We start from the raw sequence: 23097 nt of genomic DNA on the forward strand, positions 1-23097 counted from the left end.
TGAAGTAACTAATTTCAGTATCAGATCAGATCAATAAGCTTCTAGCTTGAAATTTTGGTGTCGAACTTTGTTACCTAATACTTTAATTTGTATTATAGTGCATAATATATACTATCATTATTTTAAAATCCAAAGCCAAATGGAGGGAGGCGGATTTTAGTTTGCTTTGTGATGGCGTTTTTGCTAAAGATCAAAAGTAATTTGCAAGTGACCTAACTACAGAATTTCCAATAACAAATGACTCAAGATAAATACTTGGCAGGACACGTGATGATAATGGATGATATGTTTATACTATTGAGTTTTACCAATAGACCAAACACAATTAGTTTAGCTTCTGACTCAAGTTCCAAAGGAAGGAGAGTTTTCACCTGGCAGGAGAGTAAAACATTCAGTTCAGTTTAAGAGTGCCAGTCACCCTAGTCAAAGTGTTTTTAGATTGTGGAGCTTTAAGGCTGGAACAACTTTTGTAGAAGCCTTCATGTTAGAATCAGAATGGTTTAGGACATCAGGATTTTGAACGGTTAAGGTCAGCAGACTGAAAAGGAATTGTAAAATTGTCTCACCAGTCCAAGAAAAATAAACTGGGAAGAATCCGTTAAGAATGAATTTGAAGAGTTAAGAGGATATTTCTCTGAAATAAAATAGCTTTAAAAGGTTGTGTGAGAAACAGCTTGAAAGTTTGCTTTGCTATTTGTGACAAGATTTTTTCAACTTGTATTATTTATAAAGAGCTTTTTTGGTAAAATAGACTTTTATTTAAAACAAATGTAGCATTGTGTGACTATGTTTCATGGACTACCATCATTATAAATCAATTTGCAAAAATAAAACACTGATCAAACCAAGTTTAATTCTCAAATCCAGTGTACAAACAGCTAGGGTCATCACTTTAGTAATTCCTTGACCATGAAACAACTATGGATGTCCCAAAAATGTGAAAGGAAAGACAAAGCAAATTCCATTTGTTTTGTTATTACTCATTTAGTTGATGCGAAAGAGGCACTTCTGCACATGACCCAAACAAAAATCACTAAATTACAAAAGCTCAATCAACAGTTATAAAAAAGGCAGATCACTCATATACTTTGCAAATATTTTAATGATTATTTTAAGCATACACATTTGAAAATAGTTTGTGTGACTTGAAACTGCAACTTGAGTTAAATAAATGTTTATAATATACAAAGAAATACAGGGGAAAGCTTAGCTTGCTTTAACATGTGCCTTGCACCTAGAACCAGTGTTTCTAGCTTACTGTAAAATTGCACAAATGCATTCAAGGATTTGATCTTCAGAGCAGGACATGAAAGACTGAAAACATACGCACACCAAACAAACGAAAAGAAAACCAAAGCTTATTCATGATTGTATACTAAAAAAGGATAGCAAGTAAAATTAATACTCAAATAAACAGTGCAGGCACTAGTAAACAGGAAATGCTTTGGAAGAAATGCCCATTCATTCTCTACATTACAATTCTACACAAGCAGGTTCTTGACCAATAGCAAGAGGCCAGCAAAGGAGGTCAAAAAAGTGGCATCTGTAGTGAACCCAGGTACCAATTGCTGTGCTTAATAAACTGAATAAAACACGATGCATTGTCAGAAATTAAACACTGAAAATATGACAAAAACTGCTCTTAGGAACATTTACAGGACCGTCCCAGCTTCCAGTCTCATAAGCCCTTGAAGCAGCACACAGTGCTCTGTGTCATAATATTTGCTGGCCTTGTAATTATTAACAGGAGAAGTTTGTTCCTGCCAAAACATTAGCAGCTAAGAGTTATTCATTATGGTTCTCTTTAAAGCCTCAAAAAGTAGGCAAGCTGTATCCAATTACAGCTGGATATAAACATTTTTTCACACAAACACAAGAGGCTTTTCTAGTTTCAGATTCAGTGTTCTGTTCAGTATCCATCAATGTTCATTAATCAATTAAGATGAAAACCTTTCTCCATTGTAGCAGCTAGCAAACGTTCTCTCATAATTTCCTCAGAGGAATATTCAGGCAATTTAAGGTAGTGCACACACGTGTTTACTGATGGATAACTTGCATCTGTTGCATCAACCTAAAATCAAAAAAAAGTTAAAATGCATCCCTTAGGTCATTTAATGTAACATATTTAGTACTTCCAACCATGTCGATCTTTGTAAACCAAAACAGATTTGGATCATTATCATTTTTAAGTGGAGATATTTCATTACACGTTTTAGCAGTTTTCGAATCTTCCAACATAATTTGGTTACATACCTTCCGAACAATTGTGAGCCGAGGATGAAGATTGGCCAGACCACCTGGTGGAAGAGTGGAACATCCTGTGGTGAACTGGAGAAATGCCTTCCTTTCATCTGATGACATTCCACAAAGAACTTTAATAAATCGAATGAACCCTGGGCTGAGGACAACGAAGGAAAAATTCAATAAAAAATACTGAAAGCGATTCCTTTATCCCACATTAAGCAAGTAGTATAAATTGTACTAAGTTCACGCAGAAGTTCACATAAATAAAGAAACTGAACATGAGGGAGCTGTAACCCTAAAATTGAAAAAAACATTGACCCAAAATGTTCTTGGCAACATGTTCAATATGAATGCTTCCAACACTGTTGTTATTTTAGATTTCCAATGCCTGCAGTATTTTGCTTTTATGTTGAAGCATTTTTCTATCCCCAGAAGAGTCATCTTCGATTTCTGGGACTTGCAGCAAAGTCTTGGCCAATGAAGACAAAGGATGAGTCAAATGGCGCCTTGGTGTAACAAATGTCCTAAAATTCTTAACTGAACTGGATTGTATTTGACAAGAAATTATCATCTACATACATTATCCAAAGTGAAATATAAATCCACAAAACATTACTGGTCAACTTATTCAAGACAATGACGTAAAGGTAATTGGGGCCAAAAAGAAAACAAAAATGGTATTTAGGGTCAACAGGTCTAAAGTTTGCAAGCTGAATCGGTACAGCAGAATTGACAACCCGGCTCTCTCAAGTACCTATCTCGGGTGTAGCCCAATTTGGGTTCTGTATAATTAATAATATCCTCTGCAGTCCAAGATGGTGACTGGTTTCCACAAAGGATCATTTGAACTTCTTCATGGCTGAAAGAGCTCAGCTTTTCCATAGGAAAGACACGATTGAATCCATCTGGAAATGGGGAAGAATGATAAACACCATGCATAAATTGACACTTTTTATAGTTCAGGTCATTCAATTTACATTTGCCCTCATTAACCTTATTAGCTTTACAGAAGATTAGTTCACTCAATGGCAGGATAGTATATCAATTGACCAAACACTATCATAATCAACCGATAATCATGTTTAACTATAATTTCTCATTTCTCTTCAAACGTCATGTCTTCAATAGTTAAATAAAGTTAGCTATTATTTATGCAATATCCAAACAATTCTTGCTATTGACACTGTTCCATCATTTGCTCGAACCAAACCCCAGCTTGTTCTGAAGTGGTGTAACTTGGTGGATTTGGACATTAATTGCTCATTGAAGCTGCCACAGGAAGTTGTGGTAATTAAAGCTCAAGTAACCTTCTAATGATGTATTCTGTTCCTCAATGTTAGCACATTCACGATTAAAAAGGGCATTACCTCTGAAAGCATCCATCTGCTTTTGTATTCCAGTGTGCATGCAGAAGTCAAACATCAATTCTACATACTCTTCTGCATTGTCTATCGTTACCATCTAAAATAGAAGAATGTTAGATCAATCCAAAATCGACCAAAAATAAAAAAGCAAACAAGAACATTTCATTGCAAATATTTTAGGTACACATTCCCCTCTCTTACTGAAGTACAGATAAGCAAATTTAGGACAAAACAAGATTGAGTAGGGCAGAAACCCTAGACTGTAATGTTACCCAATGAAACAAAGGGGGAGTAGGGGTTGGCAGCATGAAGGAGGAAGAGGGGATGCACAACCGCACATGCAGGTGAGCAACATGGGAAACAAGACACAGAGAGAGAGAGCGCGAGAGCGAAAAAAAACAAGAACAAGAGTGGAGACTGGGTTAAAAACAAAATAACTATTTCTTCCTCAGTAAGATCTGAAACGTTTACCACTGACCTCATCATCACCATTTGGCTTCAAATCAACAGCTGTAAATCCATGTACTTTGGATGAAGGACAAAACTGAAAATTCAGCCTGCAAGATTTGGGAAAAGAATAACAAAACAATTACAAATACCTAATATTTTAATAGTTAACTTCAAATGATTTCAAGTGGAAGCATCTTGCATTCAGCCCAAAACATATTTTTGCTCATTTTCCCATTTCCTCAAATCGTTTGGACTGTGTGCATCTGATGTGACAACCAGATTAGTAGACTGGTATAGGTAAACATACCCATGACCAATTTCCTGTATGATTGGAATCAGAGTCAGAGTCATTCAACATGGAAACAGACCCTTTGGCCCAACTCATTCAAGCTTACCAGGTATCCCAAACTGATCTCATCCCACTTGCCTGCATTTGGCCCATATCCCTCTAAAACTTTCCTATCAATGAACTATCCAAATGTCTTTTAAATGTTATTCTTGTATTCGCCTTACCACTTGCTCTGGCAGCTTGTCCCATAAAAGCACCACTGTGTGAAAAAGTTGCCCCTCGGGTCCCTTTTAATCTTTCCCCTCTTACCTTAAACCTACACCCTCTAGTTTTAGACCCCCCTAATATCGGGTAACGACCTTGGCTATTCACCTTACCTGTGTCCCTCATGATTTGACAACCTCAATAAAAAGTCACCCCTTAGCATCTTATGTTCCAAGGAAAAAAAAATCCCAGCCTATCCAGCATCCGCTTATACTCTAACCCTCCAGGCTTGGAAACATCCTTGTAAAGGTTCAGAGCCAATAGAACAAATATCATTCAGAGCTGACTTTTACAGGAGAGTGGAAATGTGAGTACAAGAAACGGACTATAATTCACAATAAAGAAAAAATAAATCACAAACATAACCACTGTATGAACAGCAATCTCCTCCCACCAACAAACAAACAAATCTCTAAGTGATGTGGACTACTTCAAATTTCAACTATATTGCTCTCAGTTCAAAAAGCTGTGACAAGAAATCGGATGTCAATTCACTCCTCCAGCATGCAACTGAAAATATATAATAGCTTCAGAAAGTGTATAAAGTGTACTTTTTAAAAAGTATCTGATAACTTAAAATTGATTGGAACCTACATTTTGGACACTAATTTCCTGATTATAATTTGTAATCTGGTCACAAATGCATGATGATTCAACTCAAAACCAAACAAAATGTTAGATTGCCCAACAAGTCAAATAAATAGGATTTCACTTGAGCATTATAAATACAGAGAAATGGGAAGCATACATATCCAGACCTCTTAACAGGCAGGCACTGTAGAAGACTATTTCATCATATTCACAAAATAAACTCAAATCTGGAAGAGCACTGCAATTATTTTGAAGAGAGAACGAGGAAACGGCTAAATTAAAGCAGAGTGTCACACCAATTCTGTGTCAGGCTGTGCTATGTAGAGTGCTCTTCTTTTTGGGCTTCAGATTTCCAGTGTTTATTCTGGACACAAGTTCGCTATCTTATTCTGAGAAATAAGTGTATCGACCTGAGTAGGCGTGAACATTTTCAGAGGCACAACAGGAATTACTTCACATTTAGAAGTCTTTCCAAAGATTTAACCTTGAGGTCTAGATATTTACAGCCTAACCACGTTACCGTTCAGCATGGAAACAGACCCTTTGGTCCAACCCATCCATGCTGACCAGATAGCCCAACCCAATCCAGTCCCAGCTGCCAGCACCATATCCCTCCAAACCCTTCTTATTCATATCCCCATCCAAATGCCTCTTAAAAATGTTAACATAGCTCCCTCAAACAAAATGTTAATAGGTGAAAAAAAAATGCAGATAACTGATGGACTATGCCAGAAGCCAAGAAGAAAATCCGTACCCTAGATCTTCTATGCCAAGTGGTGGTCCTGATCGGTTCTTCAGAGTAAGCTCCTGGAGTTGTGTGTTTTTCTCATCTTCCGAAAGAGCTCTGTTACTTACTATTTGCCGCCTTTTCACGGAAAGTTCCTTAATTTCCTTCAAGAACCTAGCTCTGTGTGGATTTACCAATTCAAAATCCTCCCAAGTTAAAATTCCATGGAACCAACCAGGGGGTTTGGGTTTAGGAGGATCAAGAATAAACTCTGATTTTGAGTCTTCATCAAAACTACCAACAGATATAGAATCATGTCCTTCCTCTGTTGATGCTTCTGATTGGCTTTCAGTATAATGCAAATCACCATCTAGCCGGGTTCCATATTCATTTAATAGCTTACTCATATTGCTTTTTATGTCTCCCATGCACATGAGTTTGAAGAAAGGTTTAGATATTGGTATATCCACCAGTCTGTTGTCCTGAACGCATTTGGCTAAGAAAATTCCCAGAAAATGGAAAAGTTTGGTTATTCTGTCCATTTCTTCACTATCCTGTGGGAAAGCCGCAGAAAAAAGTCCACACGATCGTTGCACATAATAACCTGGTGGCTTAAGTCCTCCTCCTAAGTCAACCTGTTTAAAACAGACAAGTTAAATATTCAGTTGAAGTGGTATCAAGTTAGTTTTTAATACAGTAGCGCCTCGACATACGAACGACCCCATTCATGAACAAATCGGTTTACAAACAGGATTGTACGTAAAATTTTGCTTCAATGTACGTACGAAATTCAAGGTATGAATGCAAAAAGCCAGTGTGCGACCACGTGGTTTCATTGTTCTGCTTTGCAATGCGCTTGTTGAACACAAATGCTCTTGGGCCCTGCGTGATCTCATTCAGTTAGTCTCTGGCGCATGCGCTGTGAACAGCCATCCAAGCATTCTTACACTATCTGAACAATGGGAAAAATTGATTCAGTTCATGAACCCGATCCCAGAACGGATTAAGTTCCTAAGTCGAGACGCTACCGTACTATGAACAAAATGTTGGATCATGTTATACTTTATCAATTGAAACAGTCTAATTGTAACCTTAGTGCAAAGCAAAAATAAAGTTTTGTTTTCATTTTAATACCTGTCGGGATTCATCATCAGGAAAATCATCATCACACAGCCAAATCCCAAGTTCTTTCTTTTGAAACTCTGCTGCTACGAGTGCATAGAACTCTAATGTTGGACCAAGACCAGTTCCTTCTTCACCTAAAAACTCAACCTGAAAACATATCAGAAACAGGTAGATTGAAAATTTAAATTGGACAACCACCATCAGCCACACCATCATTAAAATCAACAAGAAGTGAAATTTCTGTCAATGATCAAGTTTGAAGAAGTCCATCCACTGATGTGCATTTTGTGGCATTCACTACAAAAAGAGAGGCCGCCAATTGGGATGCTCAAAATTTTTAATTACACTGCAAATTAAATTGAAAAAACACTACTTGTAGATTAATTTGGGTTTACTTCTTCAAGGCATGTAAAACACAGAAAATGCAAGATAAACAATATAAACTGCGCACAGCCTGTCAAGAGTCCAGTTACTAACTGGCTTCTTGGTAGAGAAGAACTACAGTATTATTAAAAAAAAAATTGACATGTTATAGAACTTGCTTGTCTGTGCTCTCCAACATACGATCAAACAAATTTAACAAGGGAACAATTCATTGTGCATTAGAAATATATTGCTGACTGACAAAATTAGCAAACGTGTACTCTAATGACTCGAGACACTGCTTGGAGAGTCATCTGAGAGAATACCCTGAAAGGTTGGTTTAACTTCAAATAGGGAAGTCAACTCTAATTTGTGGAGATGTGCTGTGATACGTTTGAGAGAATGGCATCTCTCCCAAACCTTGGTTCAATTTCTCTTTCCCAACCACCAAGACCACCTGACCTTCCTTGACAGCTTCCCTCATGTGCTCGACCCCTTCCTGCCCTAAAGGCCTAGCATTTTGATCACTAATTTCCAGTGGCCGGTTTTGTGGAAGAGTCTGCACTCCTGGCAGTGCCTATCTTTGAGTTCTGCTGCTGTGCTGAGACTGTTAGAGCTGCTGGACAATCATTGGCTGGCGGCTCTCAAGGGTCAGATTTCTTGTGCAGTAGGTGGTGAAAGTCTGACACTGGCTTTACACTGCCCCAGCATATCATCTTTGTGGGGTAGACGTTCTGAATTTGGCCTCATATTTCTCTGCAGTATTTCACCCTGTTAACATCCTGTACATAAATCCTTAATACCCAACTTCTTTGCTTACTTCCTGCTTGTCAACTCTCCCTCCTTAGATGCTGATGCAGATGGGCTGCAGGAAGGACAGCAAGTGGGCCATAAGCAATGCACAAAATGAATGTCATTGCTTCCAAACTATATAATAGTTTTTGGAGACTCTGATTCACATGAAGTTTTTTTAAAAATTTATGTATCACCTAACAGTCACCAGAAAAGGACCCTGATCAATTCCTCTCACAAACTGTACACATACCAAGCCAGGCTGAGATAATCAAACTCAATGATCACTGATAATCCCTGGCAATTGTACAGCCTACATGGTTTGATTATTTTCTCTCTTAACTGTCTTAGTAACAAAATGGCATGATTCCATTTGTTCTTCGTGAAGAATTCTGAGAGAAACACAAGATTGTTCATTTTAAACATTACTCAAACACACAGGAACCTACCAAGGTCACTTAACACTATTCCAATTGGATTTAAGGTTTTTTGTATTATTTACCTCAAGGACAGATTTCCTATCAGCATGAATTTGCATGACGTTCTCTGCCCACTCCATTAATGTATCACCACGAGGAACCTTGACCCGTTCATGTTTTAATCTTCCAACCCTAAATTCTCCTGGATCATCACGTCTCACTGTTGTTGTTGTTCGGGTACGTTCCATGGTGGCCTCACGTCTATTCTGTAGCCAAACTATTGCTCTAAAAACGCAGCAGTAAACAGAGATGAAAGGAACACAGTAATGTACAAGTATAGATAGTTAGAACTAAAATGATAAAATGAACATCCTCACCAAGATATGTAGTAGAGAGTCAGCAGAAGCCAAATGAAATGCATTACGTTATACTGTGCAAAACTTTCTACTGAACTATTGTAAGTTAAAGTTATAGAAAAAAAAACAAAGGCAACACATACATATTGTACTGATATTGAGATGGTTTTTCAAAAAGACTAATTTGTATTATTTAAGTCCATCATTTACCTTGATGCTCCAAATGCTGTGCAGGTGAAGTAAAGTTGTCTAGTTTCAAAAGGAATCAAGAATGGACACTTGCTGGTCAGCTGTTCACACCAGTCTGGTAATGCACTACTAGCCAAAGCCAATGGCTCCTATGATAAAGGCCATTAAAAAAACTGAGCACATCAAATAGTGAGCCAATATAAAAAAAAAGGTGAATATCATTGTTTTAATAACCCAAAAACTTTTTACGGTTAGAAAGAGATTTAGGCAAGTTCGTCAGTGACTACACCATTAACTCCTGGATATTTGAACGCATTAGTCTTCCAAATGGAATTGCTAAAGAATGTCATACACAATTTGTACTTTGGATCAATTTTAAACAGTTACCTCAATCTGTTGTAAGATTTTTGTGGTGACTTTTTTGCTTGTGAATTCTTCTGGGGAAACATTGAATTCAAGCTGACCATCACTTTCTGCAAATAACGGAAAACACCACATGAACTAATCAATTCATGGATTTTATGTATTTCTATTTCCATGATAAAAGATGCAGACTAACCTTCTTGACCTCTCCACGTAGTGTATGGATCACTAGCAATAATATAAAGAATACGAAGTAATTGCAAGACATCCTCTACACCACAAGCATTTTGCCCACTCCCAGCCTTGGCTTGTGGCTGCTCTCGTGTTCCATTAAGAATTTCACAACCATGCAAAGAGGAAATGGATCCATGGCTTAATCCGGATGATTTTGTTCCATGCTCACAAAATTCCTGCAGAAAATGTTTATTTTCAAAGAACAAAAATTAATAACACAATCATTGCAAAAATAATCAACTGCATGCAGTACTAGACAAAGCCATTTGCATAGCATGATTAACACACTAACTTTTATGGGAGTTAAAAGAACAAAAATGCATTAAAGCTACAACCATACATTAAGGCTCATTTAAAGGAGTAACTCTGCAACATAAGCATTAAATTTGCTTCTACAGGTGCAAACACATAATTCACAAAAAATATTTTGCACAGTAGTATACCTTGTATGCAGCAATGAGCTGAGAACAATTTCTGTTTTTCCTAATACTTTTATTAGTGCCGGTTAATTTCCAGTGCCGCAGGAAAGCTGAATCTGCATTCTTCTGCAGGTACGTTATCAAGTCATTCTTTGGTAATTCATCAGTGCCAAGGTATTGTTCCACATGCTCTACAGACCAGCAGCCCTACAACAGGAAGAACCAAAGGTTGGTCTTTCCTGATTGTAAAGTCTTACGGGTTGTACATGCTTGAAAACATTTAAATTTTTTTATTACACATGCTCTTAGGATTAAAAAGATCCATTTAACGGAACTGTTAGTACTTCAAGATAGTCATAGTAATAGTTTAGTCTGTTATCACTAGGTGCAAAAAAGTGACAATTTTGGAACACAAAATAACCACTTACCATCTTTCCATTTTCCCCCTTTTCTTTATCAGAATCTTTCATCTCTCTGTACATAATCCTATAAGAAATGATAAACACTTATCAGCTTTTCAGGTTACGATTATAAATTTCTGGTTTGGATCTTTGAGCTTACAGAGAAATTCAGCACTGAGATAAAATACTGTTCTACTCTAGATCTCAATCAGCAGCAAACAGTCCAAAAGGATAACAAGGGCAGGTTAAAGTTCATCAACACCCTAAGGTTAGCTTAATTTTTTAAAAAAAGCAAAGAATTAACATGTTACTGAATTTTAGTATTCTAAGCAAAATACACTGTATAAATGTGAAATGTAAGGTAATTCAGTTTAAAATTTGGAGTTTGGTTAGTTAATTTGGTCTGCCCCTATAAAAGGGTTTAAATGATTAATTTAAGTATTACTGCAGCTGTGGTGATTTATTTTAAAACAGTAGGAGACATTTTCTGGAGAGTAATGGGGGTTTTGTTTATATTGGGAGGATTTATGGGCAATTTCTGTTTGGGCTTAAAAGGAAAACACAGCTTGAATAAAGCACTTTTCAGTTCAGGTTTGCAGAGGTCTTGGCTGGCGACAGACATGCAAGACATTTGCTCCTGAAGAGATAATTAAGATCTAGTTTTAAAAAAAAAGCTTTGCAGCAACTTTATATCTAAGTTTCTTTGCGACTGTGACCTTCAAAACCAAATGGCAATGCCACAGCGTGCTAACATTGTTTGCTGTCTGCAGAACATCAAATCAGCTATGCACGAGAAGTTGTACAGGTGAGTAAAAGTTACTCCTCAGTTTAAAGCAGTTTGCAAGATCCAGACCAGAAATGGTTGGTTCAAATCCTGAAGGGGTTGTTGGAAGCTGATAAAATCTAAAGTTTAGTTGGAAGAAAACTCAGAAGAGGCTACCAGATTCACAAGACTCAGTTAAATTAAGAGCTGTTGTGGTTCTGTTCGCCGAGCTGGGAAATTGTGTTGCAGATGTTCCGTCCCATGTCTAGGGGACATCCTCAGTGCTTGGGAGCCTCCTGTGAAGCGCTTCTGTGATCTTTCCTCCAGCATTTGTAGTGGTTTGAATCTGCCGCTTCTGATTGTCAGTTCCAGCTGTCGGTATATTGGGTCCAGGTCAATGTGTTTATTGATTGAATCAAATCAATAAACACATTGACCTGGACCCAATATACTTACAGCTGGAACTGACAATCAGAAGGGGCAGATTCAACCCACTACAAATGCTGGAGGAAAGATCATAGAAGCACTTCACAGGAGGCTCCCAAGCACTGAGGATGTCCCCTAGACATGGGACGGAACATCTGCAACACAATTTACCAGCTCGGCGAACAGAACCACAACAATGAGCACCCGAGCTACAAATCTTCTCACAAACTTTGAAATTAAGAGCTCTACACATGTGATAGAGAAGGGAATTCCCTCTGGTGCATGTAAAAGACCACCATAGGAATTAATGGGATTATATTTTACCATGTTGTACAAAATCTTTGAACTTGAGACATGTGAATAGTTTTTATTCTATTTTATTCTTCATTTCATTTGCATATCAAATTTGTGCTTTATTGTCAAAATCAGATCTGCAATTGTGTGCGCACGCGTGCTGTTTGTCCATCCGCCTATGACGGTGTCTCTCAGTGAAAGACCACAAACCAAAAAACAAAATTTGATCCACGAAACCAGGTTTCAATCTGGAATTGGTCAGCAGCAACTGGGATCAGAACATGTTGCTAATTGAGAAATTTAAGAAAGCTAAATACATAACAGACATCAACTCTCTGCCTTCTGTTTATAAAAATGACATTAACTCATTTCACTCACTGATACAAAAAAGTGATGCTATGTTACTTAAAACATTATCATGCTACAGAAGGGTTTAACATTCTCCAGGTTCAAGTTTGCCTGTCAAGTGCTTTTGTCATAATTTTCACGACGCTATTCACTCGAAAGTTGCTGCAGCTACATACTTAACTTTGATTTATTATGGAGAAGAAATCAAAGTTAAGCGTATATATGAGGTTTATTTACCAAAGGTCTTTTACAACACTTTATCCTCATTGTGACCTCATGTTAATGGTTATGAATGATGTCTCTCCGCTTGATTCATTGTGGGTACACATGCTGAACTTAATCAAGAAGTCATTGAGACATGTTTTATTACATAACCGAAAGCGGTAGCCAAGGTCTTCGGAATAGAAATTCAAGAGCAAAACAATAACTTAATAGTTTATCTAAAAGAATGTATTTCAGAAATAACTTCTAATCAAATACATCCAAACATGCAAGGTTTCCAAATATGTTCACTTACGTGTAGGTTGGTTCCCATATGCGTCTAAACTTATCAGATTTTATATTCCCATTACAAGAAAGCTGCAACAGTTTCTGTACGTAACAGAAAATGGTGGCTCTGTAGTTTGACAGGGGCAACTCCACTTCACGAGATGTACCCAAACCCGCTACCTTAAGAGTTAGTGCTAATCGTGGTGAAGGAGCACACTCTACTTCCTCCAACAGCTCTGATCGAGGTGTTCCTACAAAACAAAAACATATTTCAAAGATTAAAGCCCACACTGTTGTTTTAAAAATGTAAAACATTACAAAAAAAAAGTGTACACCAAACCAACGTAAAGCCTACTTTCAGATGATATCACTATGCAACCAATTTAGAACATATTGCTATTACTGCAAGACTTCAATTACTAAAACAATAGGTTACAAAAGGAATAGGAGAATGGGTCATAAAAGGGAAGAAAATAAACAGCCAGTGTGTTTTTATGTAGCAATGTGTCTCAACATAACAAAAGGATAAGAGCTTGAAAAATTCTCTGATCAAGAAATTACCTGGGGGAGGGATTTCTAAATCAGTTGTCTGCTGCACATTTGTACGACCAGGTCGTGGATCAAAAGCAGGTACTAAAGCAGAGAATTGCCGCTTTAAGACAAAATCGTCATCCCACGTTCTGCGACGTCCTCCTTTTGTTTCATATTCTTCTTCTTCCTGCAGTCCAAGGTTTAATGAAGGTGATTTTATGTACAGTAGCAACCACACCCCCCCCCCCCCCCGCAGGGGATTCGTTCCAGGACCTACCGCGGAAGCCCGAAACTGCGGATAGGAGCGAACCCATTCATTTAAATGGGAAACGTACCTTCCCAACAGTCTCATGGTCCCTCGTTCCAGAACGGTCCCTATGATGTCCCAGCCACAGTTAACCGCAGGTAACTGAAACCACAGAAACTGATTCCGCGGATACAGGGGTCGCCCTGTATTTTCAAGCATTATAAAACTACAAATTAATAGATCAGACTGCATATCTCAAACAGGACAAAAAAAACCTGTATTACACACTTGTGTTACTACTGTTGTTTAAGTAATCTCAACAGTACTTTTACTTGAAACACTCAAAGAGCGACATGAGAATGGCATACCATAACTTCTTCATACTCCTGATCTTCTTGATTGTCATCTTCATTTTCATCATCTTCCTCATCTGGTTCAGGCAAATCTTCATCATCTTCAAGTTCTGCCAATAAAGTACTAGCTCGACAGCTATCTAGAAAATCTATAGAATATAAAGTAAATATCATTTAGCTAGAAAAACCTATTTCAGAGTCAATTTGAAATTAATATTAAAGTAAATAATGCTTAGTTGCAAGGTAAACCTGTGTTATAAATGGCATGATTACATACAGCTGCCCTGCATGTTTGCACTTTAACAAATATATATGCTGCCATGAGTTGGTGATGGAAGAGGCATGATAAAGAAAGTGACCTCTGGAGAAAATTAATTGGATCATAATGTCAACAGCAACACAGCATATGCATCCAAATGTTTGCCACTGTGTTAATTTGAATTCACTGGTTTGGGCAGTTTGGGATTAAGTATTTTCTTTGTTGGGTTGTTGGCATCACTGGCAAGACTAACATTTAATGCCCAACCGATATTGCCTTCAAGGTGGTGGCGAGACACCTTCTTGAACAAATGCAGTCTGAAATGAAAGTATTTCCATATAGAGAGTGTTGCAGGATTTTGACCCAGTGGAACTTGAGGGACAGCAAAATGCTATGAAGCAGGTTTGGCATGCAACTTCAAAAAGGCAGCCTGGAAAGAGTCTTCCTATACACCTGGTATCTTTACACTTCCAGGTAATAGAAGTTGTGGTTCTGAAGCCATACTGAACTGCTGCACTGTAATGATTTTTTTTCCCTCCCTCACTTGTCAATGCCTTTCTCAAGCAGCTCAATTAACAACTGTGCACTTATCCAAATTTCAATATCAAGTAGTCAGCTGATCAAGTAAACATGACTCTATAAAGACTGGTGCAATCAAATCCATGAGTAATCTTGCTTGGAAGATAGTTACAATGCAAACACTGATGACAGATAGATGCAATCTTGCCAATTAAGAAAATCTAGTTGAAATATATGCACAATATATTTAAGAAAGTAAATATATATCAATTACAATGAAAAATAGCCAAATTTTCTGCATTTTCAGGGGAAAACAAAAATGTATGGTTCAATTTTTTCTTGTGCATCTTAGGATAAGCAGGTACCCTTCTATACAAATATTAAAAGACCAAACTAAAATCTCAGTTGGATCAGCTTCAATTAAACCAGAGATTCCATAACTGGAGATTATACAAACATCCAAAGTGTAGGAAGTTCATTTGATAAAAAGGGAGAGCAAATTCTTTCAAAAGATTAATACCATGTTTCAGTTGTGATTAAGTTGATCGGAAAATTAACTATTTAGATTTCAAGGTCTTTCTATGCCAGACTTTGAGAGACTCCCAATGACAAGACAGAAGACTATGGATAAACCTTTTAAAGATAGGTGGCAAAACAAAGGTGAATGCTTGGTTTTCTTGGTCAACACTGGTCAACTTTTACCCGTGTGCAGAGGTATTTCCAACTTTTCTATGAAAATGCCTACGATGTCCAGCTTGAGAAATTAGACAAAGCAACTAATCCTGGACTTCACAACAAACAGCTTTGCAAAAGCTCAAACACCTTGTCACAATAGTCTTTTTTCAAAAGCAAAATTCTTTTAACTGGTAACTCCTTCCATTGGGTCGTATTGTTCTCTGCCCTTGTGAACCAGGTGCTGAAACGAAATGCCTCAGGAACAAGGATTTAAAAGGTGGTCAGTTAACTGATCCCTGACAATATTTTGACCAATTAGAGTCCATGCCAATGAATCAGTACCCTCTTCTCTCTCAGCAAAAATTGTTGCTTCCTTTTGAAACCCAGTACTCTGGCCATTCTGTCCTGTTGATGGCAAGATGGGAAGGTTTTGTCTTTTTTTCTCAGAATACAGTTGGTTCTGACATAATGCAATAGTCCATATAACCAAATCGGGCAATGGCTGTGACATTTAAACTAATGGGGCCAGAATAGAGTTATAGCCAACACAGCTAAGGAAAGCTTGCATTCTATAAATAAGTCTAAATTCAACTGCGTTAAAGTCAATTTGCATTGAAGCAGCATGCGTTATAGCAGAACCAACCATACACAATTAGTAATACGACATGGAAATGGTTATAGTGAACCTAATAAGCCAAAGCATTGAGGATTGCTTTTAAAAATTTGAGTTTCACTCTAAACAGAAGTACTAGACCATCAAGGGCACTTTATGCATAAATTAATAATCAGTTCAACTGTGTATTTCTGGTTATTATGCAGCACAAAGTTCAAAAATAATGTGAAAAAGTCAGAACATGCCATGACTCATGATGTCTGAGCTTTACCTGGTCCCTCAAAGGATCAGCAATTGAACTGATTCTACGCAACGGTACTATGAATTCAGACCTTCCCTTCCAATTGCACACAAATCATTCTGAAATCTTAAAGCCATATTTTCTACTCACACATTCTGATAAAATGATTTTCTATGGAGTGCCAATCACAGACAAACTGCCACTGTGCTCCTACTTTAGTCTGTCCCAAAACTGCTCAATAGTTTGCCAGGTCTTCTAAGCCCAGCTACATCAGAAACGTAAGAGCTCTGATAGATCGTTGTTCATTGGTGGGGTGTTGACTAGCCAGTCTCACCTTTCAAGGCACAAGCCGCTATAAGCTAAATGTCCGAGTGCAACAACAATAGTCTGTGAATCTTCGAGCATAGATGAATGCTATGAATGGCTGAGCGAGCGATTTGGTGAAGGCAGACAGGTGAAATACTTACTCAGGAGTTCCAACACGTTTTGTCCACTCCAATTTTTCCTTGGTAACTAACTATCGAAATGACTGCATCAAAACTTCTATGATCTTTGGTTCTAACTCAAAATATTCATGTAGTAGGGAACTGCCTGACAAAATTCAAACATACCAGGAAATTCCCAGAGAAAGTCAGAAGTCACACAACACCAAGTTATAGCCAAAAGTGTTAATTTGAAATCATAAGCTTTTGGACTGCTGCTCCACCAGATGCTCCTTTACCTGACAAAGGAGCAGCACTCAAAGTTTGACATTTCAAAATGAACCAGCCTGGCTGTAACCTGGTGTCATGTGATTTCCGACTTTGTCCACTCCAGTTCAACCCCGGCACTTCCACATCATGACTTCCAGAGAAGTCAGCATGTTGGGACTTTTGCCGGCCCCAACACGCGAAATTTAGTCTTTGACAATCCAGAGATTGGAAAACATTTAAATTAGCATTTATGGAACTTGATTATAGCCAATGAAACAACTTTAATCAAGAAATATTAAAAATAAGTGCAAGCATTACCTTGAAGACTAAATTTTAAAAAAAAGACCTTCACAAAATTCAACGCAATGTGAAAACATTTGTTCCCATCATCATAGTCCTTGGGAATAACCTACCATATAAAGAGAATTCTGCCTCTTGACCTGTGTCACTCTCACTGGAAGTAGATGTCAGACTTGTTGTCAGTGTATTACTGAGTGACTGACCGACTGACAAACCTGTGGTTGCTGTGGCTACATTGTTGCTGCTGGTGACGCTGGAAGTTGACATAGTGACAGTTGACGTAGTACCAGTTGTTGTGAGGTTTGGGAAACTCTGGGCACCCATGAGAGGAGAAGCTACAGGTTTCAGGAAACAGGTGTTAAATTACTGATAGTACATTCAAAAAAAAGAGCAGAATTTTCTTCGTGTGAATTTCAGCACCTTCTTAAAATCAATGTTATATTTTCCACCACAATAAATGAACAGTTGTTAAAAACCTAATAAATTTATCTTGTTTGAAACCCTAACTTTTAACCAAGTGGATCAAACTAAATAGCTTCACTTCTCTGCATTATAGCAATTTAAGGCTGTGCCAATAGATTTCAAGTACAAACATGAAACTTTTTTAAAAAACCAAGAATCAGAACTTTTATAATTAATATTTCCATTGGCTAAACAAACCAAGTACTCTTAATATTTCTGTTATACATTAAATGGCAAACTCAAAGAAAACATTTGCACTATAACTCCAGGGATATGGAACCCTGAAGGAAGTACACTCTAATTGTTAGCCACCATATATTATCATGGTGTGTGTGTGTGTAAAAGTCAACTAATAACTTAAAATTTGTGACGGTAGGTTTCAAGAAGGGAATTGCTGAATGTAGTGAGGGAAATTAACAGAAATAGGAAGTACAAACAGTAGAGCTCAAAAAAGAGGGTTCAGAGTGACCTGGTGGCAATAAAAATTTGATAAAGTACAAAATACTTCAATTACCAAAAAAGTTACTTGTAGTAGCAAACATTGTATAAAACAGGTTAAAAGTTAAATCAAGCAATTGATTATATACAAATGAGAGTTAGAAGCAAGAATAGGGCATTTGACCCCTCAAGCCTGCACTACCATTCAATAAAATCAGTTGACTGTAACCTTAATTCAGCTTTCCCACATTCACAGATAAACATTTACCCCGTTCTCAAGAACCGGCTACCTCTGACATAAAAATATTTAAAAATTCTCCCTTAAAAAAAGGGTGCTGAAAGCAGAGAACTCAAAGACCTTGAAGGGAAAAAATAAATGCCTCATCTGTTTTGAATAGGTAACACCTTATTTTTTTTTAAAAAAAAGAGTAACTCCTAGTTCCAGATTTTCTCTCTCACACAAGGAAACATCTTCTCCATATTCACCCTGTCAAGACCTCTCTGAATTTATAATGTTTCAATCAAGTCATCTCTGAAACCTCCGTGCTCCAGTGGATACAGGTCTATTCTGTCTAACTTTTTCACCTAGTTATAGTAGTTATCTAGTCAACCTTCCCTAAAATGCATCAAAACAAGGCCTACAAATGCAAGGCAAATATATTAAATAAAATTAATCACTTACTTGCAGTACTCATGACATTCCGTCCCAGAGTATTAGTGTTGTTATCACTGCTACTGCGACTTAAATTCATATTATTGGTGGCATTGGTGCGTGCTATATTAGCCACTCGACGCACAAATGATTCCATAAGACTGGATGCTTCCCTTGAAGATAAATTGGGTACACTGGCACTTGAGCTCATGGGTGCGCCAGCAGCTAACAGTGAGCTTACTGAAAGTCTGTTACTTGCAGAAGAACTAAGTGGGCGTTGTGACGTTGCTTCTTTGTTTGATGACTCAGCCACTGAACTAACATCAGGGGAGCTCACACTAACAATACCCATTGATATTGCACCAGATTCTCCAGAGTTACGTATTGAGGCATCAGGACCAGATTTCCTATCCACGTTTTCACTTCCTGTGTCTGCAGTCAAGGTGCTGGTACTGGCACTAGATGTTGATTCGGTTCCACCCTGGGGCAAAATATCAGTCGTAGAAAGGACAACAATAGGTTCATGACTGTCTGTACCAGAAGCAGCCGTCTGTTCGAGTACGCTTTCAGATCTGCGATCCACTTTAGACGAACTCAAGCTTATATCGCTGCTACTAGCCACACTGCACACAGAACTGCTGCTTCCTTTTCGACTGGAGGAGCCCGGTGCAGTGGCCACCATCTTGTCTGGGCAGTTGTTTTTCACCAAGCTGCTCCATGCTTGCGCTGTGCCTGAAACAGTGGATGAAACAGGTTTGGGTGATGGCGCTGAATCAGGGTCGTACCCTGGTGCAAGCTTGAGGTCAAATTTTCCTTCTGCGCCCATACGGTAAGAGTTAGAGCCACCAGCATCCCAGGTGACATCAATCCAGCCTGGAAAGGGACAGGAGTTTATCAGACCCAGCAGAAAGCAGACAGCAGCTATATGGACAGCAGCTTCATCCAATGAGACCAGACTATTACTTTACTGGAAGTAGTAAATTAAAACAATTTGCACTGTTAAGCAGAAAATAATTGGATATTTAGCTATTAAGTGTTCGTTGTCTGAAGAGGGCAAAAATATAAAAAGTACAAGGGAACCACACTCTGCACAAAGGAACTCAAAACAGTTCATTGTAAGGTGTATTCATTGCAAGTATTACGAACCAATAGCTTAACAGATCTACTTTTGCTGTTTAACATACATATTGGAATTAATCATAAAATTATAGTCTGGTCCCAGTGAAGTACTGCGAGAAGGAAAAATTGAGTAACAGGGAGATAAAGAAATGTACTGCAAATGCCAAGCTGAAAGTTATACAGAAAAGAGCAATACCTGGCAACACTATGAATATAGACCAATTGTAGAAAACTACCTCTTAAATTACAGTTAAAGGACTCTTAATTGATAACATGTGTCAGAGACCAAAATAATGCAATGCGTCCCTGAACTAAAAAACACCAATTGAAAAACTAACGCAGGATAGTTACTTGTAATTCTGAAGGAGCACGTTAAAAATGTTTTCCCTTCTGATAGTGATATGTACGCAAGCAGCAACCAGCCGGTTATTAAGAGGTTAAAGCACAAAACCTTCCCTAACAATCTCATCAGAAAGGTTGCAAGGAGGCTGGCATGAAAAACAGAGAAAGGAAGTGTGTAAACATTTTTCTAAAGTTAGGGCAGAATCACATTGTACTACATCTGATGTGGATGTGCTTGGTTCTGGATTAGTGGTGCTGGAAGAGCACAGCAGTTCAGGCAATATCCGAGGAGCAGTAAAATCAACGTTTTGGGCAAAAGCCCTTCCTCAGGAAACTTTACTGCTCCTCGGATGCTGCCTGAACTGCTGTGCTCTTCCAACACCACTAATCCAGAATCTGGTTTCCAGCATCTGCAGTCATTGGTTTTATCTGGATGTGCTTGGTGCTGATGCATTTACACCTTTCATCTTGATGAGTAGAGAATTTAAGTAGGATGAAAAATGTTCATCCATTTAGTTACCAGTTTTCCCTGCAGCACTACCTAACCATTTAAAATTTTTAATAACATAGCCTTGATTTTCTAAGCAATTCCTTTTGAAGACTTTTTTTAAAACACTTCATAAGAGGTGGGCATTGCTATCAAGCTGGTATTTATTACCAATCCTTACCAGCCTTTGAGAACACGATGACATATCACCAGGTTTTAAACATTGTTGTCGGTGTGGTCAGGGAGGGATCGCCAGGATTCTATTTCTTTACTGCTACAGAGTGACACAGTTCCAAAGTCAGGGTGGTGTGGATGAGGGGAATTTGTAGGTGAGAGCATTCGCATGTACCTGCTACTAAGCTCCTTCCAGGTGGGAGAGATCATAGGTTTACCAAGATGCTGTTGGAAAAAGTCTGACAAGTTACTGCAATACATCTTGTAGATGGTACATACTGTTGCAACTGTCCATGGCGGTGAAGGGATTGAATGCTTAAGATGGTGGATGGGATGCTAAACAAGTGGGCCGCTTTGTTCTTGATGTTGGGCTTCCTTGCATGCTGCTGGAACTATACTTGTCTAGGCATGTGGAGGTAGATGGTTTTCAGAAGTCAGGTGATGCAGTATTGGCGTGAAAGCTCTCAGCCTCTGACCTGCTGTGTAGTCACAGTTGGTTCAGTTCAGTTTCGGATTAATGGTAACCGCCAGAATGTGCACAGAGGTATTTAGTGATGGTAATGCAATTTAAAAAAAAATCAAGGGGAGATGGTTAGATTCCCTCCTGTTGAAGATGGTCATTAGTCACTCATCAGCAGAAACCTGAATGTATTTCAGGTCTTGTTACACGTGGACACTGACTGCTTCAGTATGAGGAATTGTGAACATTACTATACACTGTGTAATTACCAATGGACATGGTTAGTTTTGATCTTTTGACAGATGGAAGGTCAGTGATTAGATTACTTACTTTGGAAACAGGCCCTTCGGCCCAACAAGTCCACACCAACCAACCGATGCGCAACCCACCCAGACCCATTCCCCTACATTTACCCCATCACCTAACACCACGGGCAACTTAGCATGGCCAATTCACCTAACCTGCACATTTTTGGACTGTGGGCGGAAACCAGAGCACCCGGAGGAAACCCACGCAGACACGGGGAGAATGTGCAAACTCCAGTCAGTTGCCTGAGGCGGGAATTGAACCCAGGTCTCTGGCGCTGTGAGGCAGCAGTGCTAACCACTGTGCAACATTTAACCCCAAAGAACTCATGCAACAAGATGTCCTGCAATAGAGACGGTTAACCTCCAAAAATCATATACACCTACCTTTGAGTAAGGTATGACTTAAACCAATTGAAGAGAGTCCCCCCCCACCGCCCTCTCCAGGCCCTCCCCTCCTCCAGGTTTTAATGAAGGCATGAGTTACATGGCCCTGGCCAAATCTACACTGAAGTTTAGTGATCAGGTTATTGTTGATCAAATGCCACTTAATATTATTGTTAACAAGCTCTTCCATCACTCTGATGGGGACATTAATGGGCTGGGATAAATTTATCCCATTTGCACAGGATATATCTGGACAAATTTTCCAAACAGTCAGGATGTACTGGAAAAGCTTGGATTGGGGCAGAGAGTCAGAGTCATACAACACAGAAACAGACCCTCCAGTCCATCCCGTCCATGTTGAACAAGCTTCCGAAACTGAACTTATCCCATTTACCACTTTAGCCTCTCTCCCTCTAAATCTTAGCTATTCATGTATAGTCCAATTGTCTTTGGAATGTTGTAACTGTACCTGCATACACCACTTCCTCTGGCAGTTTATTTGAAACACAAACCACAATCGGTGTTCAAACATTACCCCTTAGGTCCCTCTTAAATCTTTCTTCTGTCACCTTAAAAACATTTCGAACTCTCCTACTCCCCGGGGAAAAGATATTTGCTAGTTACTTTATCTATGCCCCTCATGAATTTGTAAACAAGTCTTCAATACTATTGCTAGAATACCATTAGGGCCCATGACTTTTGCAGTGTTCAACAGCTCAAGCTGTTGTTTCTTGATATCATGGGAATGAACTGTAGTAGGAGTAGAGGGCTGGCATGTAGGATGCGGAGGACCTCATCCATTATTTCCAGTAAACAGTTTTAGAACTGAAGGTAGGTAAAACTAAAAAACTGCAGATGCTGGAAAAGCACAGCAGTTCAGGTAGCATCCAAGGAGCAGGAAAATTGACGTTTCAGGCAAAAGCCCTCATAT

At 38.5% G+C, this 23097-nt stretch overlaps 1 protein-coding gene across 5 annotated transcripts in view; it reads right to left on the reverse strand.

The window, feature by feature from the left end:
• Positions 1-1084: 1084 nt before the first annotated feature.
• The window catches only part of hectd1 (HECT domain containing 1), an 82465-nt gene continuing 60452 nt past the window's right edge, over positions 1085-23097 (reverse strand). For 2 of the 5 annotated variants that reach the window (XM_060829035.1, XM_060829034.1), the window contains exons 25-42: positions 18923-19624; positions 17454-17675; positions 14057-14190; positions 13472-13628; positions 12939-13161; positions 10618-10675; positions 10214-10396; positions 9733-9946; positions 9561-9646; positions 9195-9322; positions 8712-8913; positions 7064-7201; positions 5957-6564; positions 4087-4165; positions 3612-3705; positions 2999-3149; positions 2254-2398; positions 1085-2071 (exon numbers count right to left, since the gene is read on the reverse strand). In XM_060829035.1, coding sequence (XP_060685018.1) covers positions 1934-2071; positions 2254-2398; positions 2999-3149; positions 3612-3705; positions 4087-4165; positions 5957-6564; positions 7064-7201; positions 8712-8913; positions 9195-9322; positions 9561-9646; positions 9733-9946; positions 10214-10396; positions 10618-10675; positions 12939-13161; positions 13472-13628; positions 14057-14190; positions 17454-17675; positions 18923-19624 — 3662 coding nt within the window. In that variant the 3' untranslated portion in view covers positions 1085-1933. Of the gene's footprint in view, positions 2072-2253; positions 2399-2998; positions 3150-3611; positions 3706-4086; positions 4166-5956; positions 6565-7063; positions 7202-8711; positions 8914-9194; positions 9323-9560; positions 9647-9732; positions 9947-10213; positions 10397-10617; positions 10676-12938; positions 13162-13471; positions 13629-14056; positions 14191-17453; positions 17676-18922; positions 19766-23097 lie in introns of all 5 variants that reach the window. The other 3 variants (XM_060829033.1, XM_060829032.1, XM_060829036.1) reach the window with 2 other exon arrangements.

This window comes from Hemiscyllium ocellatum, chromosome 8 (assembly GCF_020745735.1).
Source record: "Hemiscyllium ocellatum isolate sHemOce1 chromosome 8, sHemOce1.pat.X.cur, whole genome shotgun sequence".
NCBI classification, from domain to species: domain Eukaryota; kingdom Metazoa; phylum Chordata; class Chondrichthyes; order Orectolobiformes; family Hemiscylliidae; genus Hemiscyllium; species Hemiscyllium ocellatum.